Consider the following 11,098-nt stretch of genomic DNA (forward strand, 5'->3'; position numbering starts at 1 on the left):
TACAAAGTACCTTTTCCTCCAACCTGTTTTTATTACCAACTGCAATAAAATGAAGGCTATCAAAAGAACAGAAGTTTCCTTTTCATTTAATTTCTTTTTTCTTCTGCCATTCTGTGTCTTTTAAAATCTTCTCTAACTTCTGAAATTCCAAAGCGATGGAAATACTGAAAGTGCTGTTGGATTTTGGTTGGGATTTTTTTCTTCTTTTTTTTTTTTTCCTTTCTTTTTTTTTTTTTTCTTTCTTTGATAGTCTGTACTTATCCCAGTCCCAAGATATTTTATAACCATTTCAGACAGGTAAATAAAAATAGAAGGGGAAAAATAAAATTTAACAACAACAAGTTTTAGTCTCTTTCTTGTGTTTATTTCATAAAAGGAAAGAAAGAGGGAAAGACATAAAACCACCAACTTCTGACATTTGATTTTCAATATTTTCAATACCATGAAAACCTGGAATTTTAAAAGCAAAACTAAATAAAAGCCCTGGAAACATTTGATGTGGTTCTTCAATTACAAAAAAGGCCACTTTTGGTCAGGCCAGCAGAGACAGGGGTAAACATCTGGCTGGCTTCAGTTGAAACACCTGCACAATGGTAAATCAGTTCTTGTGGAGAGTACATTTTCTCCATGAATAAGAGGTGGCAATCATATCTCCTCTGCTTGCTTCAAGCTTTTCATGAGAGGTATTAGTCTCATGCGAGGAAACAGCACCTGACCTTGGTTACCACGGCAACCGGTTGTGCATGGCAGCGACTGCAGGATTCGGGTCCAACCGGGCTTGTTCATCCTTTTTGCATTTAGGCTGTCAGAGTGATCTCGTACTATGACACTTCTCATAATGTTTTGGGTTTTTTTATATAATAAAATAATAATATATATAAAATATATAAAAATATATATAAAAATATATATAATAAATATATATAAAATAAAAATAATATATAATAAAAACCATAATGTAATGTTTTTTATTCCCAAAGAGCCAATGGACTTCTTAGTAGCTTTGAGTTTTTTTAAAAATAGCTTTCTGATTGGTACCCAGTCCTTCTGCTGCATGGTGTTTTGACTACTCATCATAGCCTCAATGATCTGATTGAGAAGAATCAAAGTTTGGTGTTGTTGTTGCTGTTTTTTTCTTTTTTTTTTTTTCCCCTCCCCAATATTACTACTTATTTGCTGTCACTTTACATGCAGCCAGGGCTTTTCTTGGAAACTGGAAAAATTGTGTGTGAAGTCTCTTCAGCTTGGGAAAGATACACTGCCAGGGCCAGCAGACACAGTCAGGATCAGTGAAAGGAGGATTGATACCAACAATACCCATTTTCCACTTTTTATTCTGGCCCTTCTGTGTCACACGCCAGCTTCCACTCGCTGAAGGGCTCACTTAAGGGGTGGGGTGGGGGGAAGCTTAATGTAAAAGCTAGGGTAGATGAAGTTGATTAAACCTCCTGTATTTTATTAAGTTTTAAAGTCATTTCCTATGCTATGAGTGTGCTTTAATCTAACAAGACCTTTAAAACAATGTTCTAAACTCTCAAGCCAGACCACTTCCAGAATACTTTAACTTCACCTGCAAGGTGCTTCACGTGTGCACAGGTTATAAGGGAAATGCCAGCTGTTCTGTGGCAGCTTTAAGGGTCTCCTGTGTCTCTGTGACAATGAATGCAGTGGCTCAGGGTCTGGCTTTGAGACCTTGTCTCATTTTGTTTTGTATAAAACTTAGAAGGTGGGCTTGTCTAACTGTGCCCTGATCCCATGGCCACCACTTGGTTTCTTCTTATTCACACAAGCCTGAATGGATTAGTTGGACATCTTGGTTTGAGTTATTGCCAATTTCAGCAGGAGATCAGATGTGCTTCCTGATCAATCTGTATGACAGCCCATGTCATTGAAAATGAGTCCAGATGTCCGCCTACGTTGTCTTTGCACAACCACAATCTTGACTTGGCTCTCTGGTCCTGCTCCTGGACCCACGTAGAAAATACCTAGTTGACCTTCCTGGCACATCAGAGCCATTCAACGTCAGACACGGCTTGCTAGAACAATGAATGCAAAAAATACACAGTGGCATTTTATTAAATTGAAGGATTATACTTTCAGCAACATTCCAGAAAGTAGTTTATCTAAGATGTATTATCTGTTACACCCACATTTGAATTTCAATACTCATCAGTTCATAAGCAGAAACAACTCCAGAGAAAGCAGGGACGGCATTTATCATGTTATGCTGTTTACCACTGGAAAGAAAACAGAGGAGCATTCCTATTTTGCCTTACTGATACTCTCTTTGTCACACTACAGTCTTTTGATGGATACCTACAATCATTGCTTTTTTCAAGCTTTTGGCTGCACACACAGGTGTGCTCGATAGCACAAACACAGTGCTATTGAGGGTGCCAGTTAGGTCTTGTGGGTGCATCGGGGAACAGTTCTATGCCTTTCTTGTCCTTTGTCTTGCCTGTCTTAGCAGACAGCAAACCTTTTGAGCAGAAGCTCTCTTTTCCTGAGTGCGTATGCATTGCCTCGCACAAAGTGGGCGAGGGGGTTTTACGACAGCCCTGCCAATATTAATCCCCACTGTGGCAGCTTCCTCTTGCACGGTGCTGAGTGTGCGCCATCCCCCCAGATGGCACTGGGCAGTGAGAGCCCTTACCTGGGGACTGGCTCCCAGTCAACGCAAAAGATGCTTCACCCCTCACTCCCTCTCCGTCCCACAGCCCTGTGAAAGAAAGAAAAACACCTCACAGTGGTCCAAAGAGTCAGATTTAAGTAAATGGGAAATTACTATATTTGGGGAATATTTAGAAAGATAAGAACCTCTGGGCTTCAATAACCATTGAAATTCTCTCCCTCGTCTCCAGGGAGGGGATGGCAGTTACCCTGGTTCAAATGAACAAGAGATGCAGTAAAATTTTCCTGTAGATAGTTTGATTCTTTCTAATATAGTTCAGAGGCTGCAGCATAAGCTAAAACTAAGTAGTGTTGTAACTCAATTCTTAATATTTCATTAAGTTTTATAAGCATGGGGGAAGGCAGAAAGGAAAACAGGCAGGTTCATGTGCTTTTTTCACAAAGCTTGCAAACTAGCAGTAAGCAGCTGTACTCCTCACAGTATTTTCTCATGTGTTCCCTCACACTTTTCTAAAATGTTTCTTCTGTGTTGTGGAAACGTCAAATCAGTGTAGTTTGCCTGTGTGTACAGATGTGGGGGGAGATCCTTTCTATTGCGCCCCTTCTCCCTCTCCCTGATGCAGAACATAGAAATCTGAGAAAAAGGCATTCAAGAGAATAAGTAAACGGCAGCAGAAACAACACAGCTGGAGGGCTGGGGGTAGCAGCAAGCTGAGCAGGAGAGAAGAGAGACACAGACTTCAGAGAACATTTGCAGGAAAACACACATCCTAGAACAGCTTTGAAAGAAGCATTTGGTTAAGATTTAACAAGTTAATCACTGCATGTTAATTACTGCTAATGGCAAGATTAAAAATAATAAAAGCAATTTATCTCATTCCAGAATAATTAGCTTTAATGACATGTTTGTACAGCACATAGAAAGACATTTTGATGGGGATCAGCCAAACATCTGTGTGTGCATAGCATATATAACAGCAATAGGTCCTTGTGAAATGTCTGACAGATGCAGGATCATTCGCTTTGCTGAGAATTTTCAAGGGTTCCAGGAATCTGAGCACTGACTTTCTCTGATTTTCCGCAGGGTCTGCAGGTGCTCATGTTTCTGAAAATGAGGATCATTTCTCTGTATGCCTGTTGTATGAACCCTGCTCTGCATCTTGAGAAACAGAAGAGATGTTACGGGACTTCATCAGGATGGTAGGGGATCACTGTTGGCCTTGGGATCTGCCTTCCTGGTGCCTATGGCAAGTTTTATGCAGGTTTCCCATCCTGCGTGGCTCTTCTCTGTCACATGTTTGAGTAATAATTCTCTTCTGCTGGCTGGTAAGTGGCGTTAATTCCCTTTGGGATTGTTGTGAAGTCATTTAGCTGGGGTGCAATTCAGTTTCTTTACACACAAGGAAAAGTTAATGCAGTTCTTCCTGTTGTTTGTATTCAGTAATTACAGCACTCAGTCAAATCACTGGTAATGCAAACTGAGGGGTACAAGTGTGAAATGGTAGGGATTTCTCATCCAGGTGTCTTGAGTAACTGAAGCTATCTGCGGAGAAATCTTGCTGAGCAAAAAAGGGCAAAATAGTATTAACGTCATTATGCCCCTCATAAAATCTAATGAGTGGTAAATGTACTGGGAAGAATAATGAGTCTAGGTGAGTGTTGCCTATGGAGATCCCTGATTAAATAGCTGTGCTTAAACTATTCCTGTGTTAATGACTTGTGAATTTTTGCCATTTTGGCTACTGCTGTAGGATTGATAATTGGATTACCTCTTTCACTTGGGTAGTCTAAGTGATCTGAGCTAGAACTGCTGGCTACCACCTTGACTATTTCTCTACATTTAGCTCTTTAACAGATGAATGTAGTAAAATAAAGGGTGCAGCCTTTTTCCAGCTATCCTTCTTCTCCTTCAAATGCAAATATCTCCACCAACAGCACAGTAAATTAACTCTTGACAGCAAATTTAGCACACACCCTCAGGCTACTCTGAACAAGCAGCAGCATGTGGTTAAGCTGATGCAGGGCCTAGTCTTTGTACCAAGGGAGTTTTATGAGTGTTGCTCCCTTGCAAGTTGTTTTTGGGTGGAGATGTCATCTGCTGCACCTGGGTAAGTGAGGTGGAGGCCTCTTATATGGTGGTGGTGAGAGTTTGAGTTGATAGGAGTGACCAGAATGAGGAGAGTTAGAGCTATGGTGATGCTCATGTTGGCCTCTTCGTGGCTCTATGAAGACTCCTGGCTCCGGGTCTTTGCACGATTTCTGCTGTTGCTCCTAGGCTTCATCTTCTGGGGCGCTGCTGTAGCTCTGGCCTTTGGTGGAGTTCTTGTGATCCTGATGTACAAGAACTATGGATATTTATTTCTGGAGTATTTCTTGTCTCTCCCTGGCTGGCTGGCTGTTGCAGCTGCACTTATCTTGCTACCTACTGGAGTTTTGGCCGTCTCTGTTTCTGCTAAATGCTCCCGCTATCAGCAAGGGGCTCTCATGTACTTGCTGCTGGTCCTTCTTTGCCTAGAAGTGTCTTCAGCAGTTCTGGCACAGTTCTATACTGTTCGGTTGGCTTATGAGGTGAAAAGTACTATGGGTTACCTTGTCGATCAGTACAATGGAACACACTCCCAGGGTGCTGACAGCAGGGCTGTGGATGTGGTACAGAGGGAGCTGCAGTGTTGTGGGATCGAAAACTACACGGACTGGCTAAAGGCAACATCTGCTTCTTGGCATCTCCACGGTGGAAAAGCTCGTGTCCCTGAAAGCTGCTGTAAGGAGAAGTACCCTCACTGCAGGGGTGACGTAGTCCCTCTGGAGCAGCTTTTTCAGGAAGGATGTCTAAAGAAGCTGGAGGACTCGTTGCACTTTGTCGTGCTCTATATGTTTTGGTGCTGTACTGTGGTAGGCATTTTAGAGCTGTTGGCTGGTGTCAGCAATTGCATCCTCATGAAGTATCAGCCTTTCCATGACTTACGATTTCTGGACTCATCTACCTACTCGTAGGCCTGCAGACACTGGCAGCATTGCGGAACCTGCCACATGTTTCCTTGGTTTTGTACTGCTCTGCAGTTGCACTGGAAGAAAATGTGTTGGTTGGTTTGTTTGGGGTTTTTTAAGGATATATTTGCATATAAATCATACTAATTGATCACTGCTATGTTTTATTTTTTTTTAAATGTTAAAATAGTAGATCAGTTTTCCCGTGGTACTTGTTTGATAAGCACCCTGTACCGGAGAAATGTCGTCGTTGGAAGTCACGGGAGGGAGGGGAGGGTTGTGCTTGCATGTGTAAACAGGAAACCACTGTATGTGAGTGTGGGGGAAGCAGGAGGTAGGGGTATGCCTTTCTCAGGGGAGTGTGTTGCGAGATCATGACCTGAACTTTTAGAATAAATCTTAACTGTACTAGAATCTTGAAGACTAAGTAAAGAACAAATTTGTCTACCTTTAAATCTGTATTTAACATGTTGGTATTTCTAAAATAAGCCCTTTGGATAAAGTTTAGCACTTTTTTTTTCCTGTTTCAAACACTGATTAAAAAACTAATGTATCATTCAGTGAAAATAAATGCCATTTTTTTTAAGTGTCATGAAGGTGCAATCTAAATCTCTCTTCATTTATTTTGTGCCAAAGCAAGGAATGAGTCAATTCTCCTTTTCTGAAAAGTTATGTGGGGTCATATGCATGCTTGAATGACAACAGCAATACATTGCTTTTTCTTAACTGATGTCTCCTCTACTCTTACTAAAACCCCTTCTTATGCATTTTCTGTGGGTCTTGCTCTAGTCTGTGTGTGCTGAAAGGGACAAAGTCAGCATATGGGCTATCCATAGTCTTGTTTACGTTAGTGCTGTTGGTGTTTGGGGAGGTGCTGGGAAAGGCTCTGCTCTACCTGTGTTGGACTGTGCAGTGCGTGGTTGTGCGTGCTCATACATATGTTTCTGTTTGGGAAATGCTCTTAGCCTCACTACTGACCTGATAATGGGAACAGTAGCAGCTGCATTGTTTGGAAAGTGTGTGTAGGGAATCTCCAGGGCCTACAAGTGTGCCATGTTAGGCTTTGTCAGATTGGGAACAAGGAAACCCCCTGGGTAACAAAAAACACTGGACTGAGTAACTCCCTCAGCACTTGAAGCAATAGTCAGTCAAATCATTGTTGCGTTAAATTTTCTACCAATCGTATCAGGTACTTTATGGCAAATTTCAGACGCCAAAGCACCAGATACTGATTTTCACGGTGGGCAAAAAAAAAGTAAAATCAGAGGACATAGGTCAGCTTTTGCAGGCTTATTAATAACCATGTGAAAACCAAACATGAAATATACTGCACAGCCGCTTAATAAAAAAAAAGACCTTCTTTTAGATAAAGGAAAATAACTAATTCATTAGGAGTGAGTAATTCTTCAAAGAAAGAAGGAATGTTCCAAAGCAAAAAAGGAAAATAGCTATGTCTTTGAGTAACATAATAGAAGGAAACATTTCTTTCAGTTTGCTTGACATGAAATGCATGTGGCAGTGAATAAAATTCGTCTAGTTAAGCACCGCAATTGGGTTTTTTATGACTCCGTGGTACTCTGCATCACAAAACGTTTATGTGCCAAAGTTATTGCTATGACATTATAAAAATGCAATGAAACTGAAGTGACAGCAACAGGCCCAGGAAGGAGTTGAGTTTGTTGGAAAAAGGTGGAAGAGTGGAGTGAATGTACTGCCTTTTTCTAGAATGTGATTGAAGACTCAGTTCCTGCCTACCTCCCATATATACTGTTAAATCACTTAAAGCTACTCTTTAATTGAAATTATGGCTCTTATAGTCTGGTAATTTTTTTTTTTTTTTTGTCTGTGCAATGGAGCAGGAGATTGTAGTGTCATGCTGTGGTCTTTTTCCTTAGAAATTGAGTTGGGTGATGTCCACCAACTAGAAAAGATTATGTGGAACTAGCTAAGCCTTTTTTCTTGCTAAGCAGAGTATTTTCTTTAGAGCAACACCAACAGTAAGGTCTTCGCCAATATCTGGCAGCTGCTACTTCAAACACCAGGAAGAAATCCCATTGTGTGTGATTGTCCCTTGAGACAAATGTCTCTTTCAAAGTAATGGAACATTTTCTGAGCACATTTCCAAGAGCCAGAGAGTTGCCAAGTTGACGCTTAGTTGGTCTGAAGCATTGAAGATGAAAAATTTAATGTCATCTCTTGTTAATATTTTTAAGTGTCAGAAATCAGGTTTTTTCCTCAGGGCTCCCTTCTACCTTTTTCATTTTTTTTAAAAAGAAAATAACTAATCTTCAATAAGATAAGCATCTTGTATTGCCTGCTGTATACTGTAAATCACTGTGGAAATATAACCTGGTTTTCCATATAGATATGTAGTTTTACTGAAAATTCAGAAAGTTCCTACAGTGAGTTTAATTGCCTCGATGTTGCTCTGATACATGACAGAAGTTTGTTTTGCAATGAAGAGTGATGTCATCTATCTTCTCCAGCAGAGGAAAAGCTAAATATTGAACGTACTTAATACATAAGGGGATCAGCTCTAAAAGCAGCTGTGCGTGTGAATAGTTTAATTTTGTCAGGACAGGTCACACAGGTAAAGCTATCCAGGAGTGCATGTTTGCAGTTTTACACCTTAAAACTGGAGGAAGATGTCTGTACTTGCCTGGCACAGAATTTCTATGAACCCGTAGTTAAATCCATCTGGGGATGCTGGAAGAGAAGGTTGCACAGGCTAAACAAGTCAACATAAGGTACATCCATATTGTTGCTAAAGCTAAGTGAACAGTGAGCATTAATAAATATTATACTGTTGGTTTGAGAAAGAAAGATTAATCTCGTGCTTAAGGCATGAAAGATGAAAGCAGGAGGCTGTAGCTCTGGAGAGAAACTAGGAGCAAGAATAAATCCTTAAATCAACCCATTCATGTATTCCTTCCAATTTTTGTCACTCTTCTATATGTACTCCTAGAGAAAATGCCTTCCAAAACCACCTGTGTGTGTTTCGGAGAGAGAATGTTTGAATATACAGTATGTAACTTATGTCTGTAGGTGTGCATATTTACATGGAGACTGTACATGGATATTACTGTGGAGCCTTCTATAACAGTAAGTCAGAAGACCACTACTCAGCTTGTAGCTATAGATGATTAATTGTAAGAAATATTCTTCTGAGTGCTTTTATGCCCTGCATAGACTTGGATTGGATGAAAAAGCTGAGACTAGTTATTGCATTTGAGAATCAAGATTCCTTTCAAAAAAGTTACTTTCTAATTAGGGAAGCTTCAAATGGTAGCTGTAGACCACTGGAAATGTCCAAGAGACTTGCGTGTAAGAAACCCCTCATCTGTCTCTTCATCCATACCTAGAGGTATTTAAAAGCCGGGTAGACATAGTGCTTAGAGATATCGTTTAGTGGTGGTTTTTGTCAGAGTTAGGCTGATGATTGGACTAGATGATCTGAAAGGTGCCTTCCAACCTAGGCACCTGTGATTCTATGATCCTTTAAGTCACGTCAACTAATATCTCTTCTGATAATTCAACAGATGCAGCCAGTATGCCTCTTTTTATTAGACTTCAAACTATGAATTTCTTACAATGATTTATGTGTTACTTCCTAAGAAGATTTGCCAGAATTCAGATTTGTGAGTGAAGGTATGAGGCTTGCGTCTATGTTACTGAAAAAAGTTTTTGTGCTTTGTTGGATTATAAATTACAAAAAAGAAAAGTAATCACAGTCTGAGAAAATCCCTTTCAAAGAGTGAGGAAATCACTCAACTGTTTAAACAATGGAATATTTAAGCCAGCCCTCCAGGCTTCTTGCTCTTTTGCTGTCTTTTAAAAGACATTTCAGGCATATTAACAGGTACAAGGAGCTTACACTTCCATTGGAGGATGAGTCTGAGACTACTATTTACTAGATCCATAGGCACAGCATAACTAATTTCTGCCTAGTGGAGGTGAGTTTAAGGTTTGTGTACATGGGGAAGGGATACTAGGAAAACCAGCATTTCTTCTCAAACATTTCTGTTTTGGAAGAGATTCCCATACAGTTCCTTCGGACTAAGTCTGTCCCTGTGGAAAGCTGTTTTAGGACAGCTAAAAGGAGTTTCTGCACACAGCATCTCCAAGTAGAGATCTTCACCTTTTCTGGTACTGGAAGACCTGAAGCAGCTTATACCTGACCTCAAGTTCTCATGTAGCCTGTGGTATAGAGACAAACAAGATTTTCTTGCTAACACACACCTGCATATAAAATTTTTAATTTGCAACAGAGTAGTGTCATTAGACTGATAGTCTGGGACAACTTCATCCTTCCATCCTCACAGCCTCCTCTGGGATCATGAACCAGTCACTAAAAAGCATGGTGGTACTGGTGTGGTGGCCTTTGGGACCTCATTTGTGGAAGTCCTGCACTGAATTCCAGGTATTTTCATAAATCCTTCTAAAAGCCTACCTGTCTCCAAAAGTTCCCAGGGCTCTGCACAGAGACTTTCAGAGTTCTTTAGGCTCAAGGTGGTCTGAGGACTGTGGTATGTGTCCAAAGAAATTTCAGTAACACAGTCATGTTGATTTTTGACAAACATGCAGGAAGTGGTAGGAGGTGTAGTTTTCTGCCTTTTTGTGTTCAAAAGAGAAATTGAAGCATTTCCCTACCTACTTTGGGGAGAAGAGGGGAAAGTCATTGTGTTGTCTGGACACACTGACTTCACAGACAACTGGAGTTGCTAGAATTTTTGTGTTTTAGATTCTTAGCTTTAAGTAATTCTTTTGAAAAATTCAGCTTGCAGGGCTGGGGTAGGTTCTTTCCTAGAGTGGAATTGCACTAGGTAACGAAGCTGACAGGAGAAACGAAACCCATCTCACAATACCATCCTGGAAGATGACAAAAAAGCAGCCTATTTTATGATCTAAGAAGTACAGGGAATGAGCTGAACTACTTATTCAATTATGTCAAATGATCAGCATTCATTTATTAAATGATGTAAAGTGAAATTAAATTAGAGCAAGTAAGTGATTACATTATGTAAAACAATTTTTAAAACTGCGTAATGTGATCACCCTTCATTTATTATATTAAGCTCAGATATTGGATATTGGTGCTATTATTAAATTCATGGAAATGCTTGTAATGATGGACTAGTTAAAACAGTTTGCAAGTGAAACCACTCCTTTTCATATTCCTTTTACAGTATTGGCTATTGGTATAATACTGCTATTTCCTTCAAAGTGAAAGCTGAGATTTCACTAACTTTCCATCTATTATTTGTTCTCATATGTAAAATCTTGTAAATGTTACTTGTAAATATAACTTCTAAGGTGTCAAAAACAGGGAGAAAAGGATCAACAGTTAACCAGCTTTGGGGATGGGGGGTGGGAAGAGGAAACAGGTAGTAAAATTGCAAGCATGTAGGAAACGTACTAATATATTTTGAAAATAAAATAGTGTCATACCTATCTACAAGACTGGATTTTCTGTTTTTCA

General features: G+C 40.0%; 1 protein-coding gene across 1 annotated transcript; it reads left to right on the forward strand.

The window, feature by feature from the left end:
* Positions 1-4,810: 4,810 nt before the first annotated feature.
* On the forward strand, positions 4,811-5,864 carry LOC141736450 (tetraspanin-3-like). The gene has a single exon (XM_074570630.1). It carries the CDS (start codon positions 4,822-4,824, stop codon positions 5,623-5,625), a length of 804 nt encoding a protein of 267 aa, XP_074426731.1. The 5' UTR covers positions 4,811-4,821; the 3' UTR covers positions 5,626-5,864.
* The last annotated feature ends 5,234 nt before the right edge of the window (positions 5,865-11,098 follow it).

Source organism: Larus michahellis, chromosome Z (genome assembly GCF_964199755.1).
Source record: "Larus michahellis chromosome Z, bLarMic1.1, whole genome shotgun sequence".
In the NCBI taxonomy this organism is placed as follows: Eukaryota; Metazoa; Chordata; class Aves; order Charadriiformes; family Laridae; genus Larus; species Larus michahellis.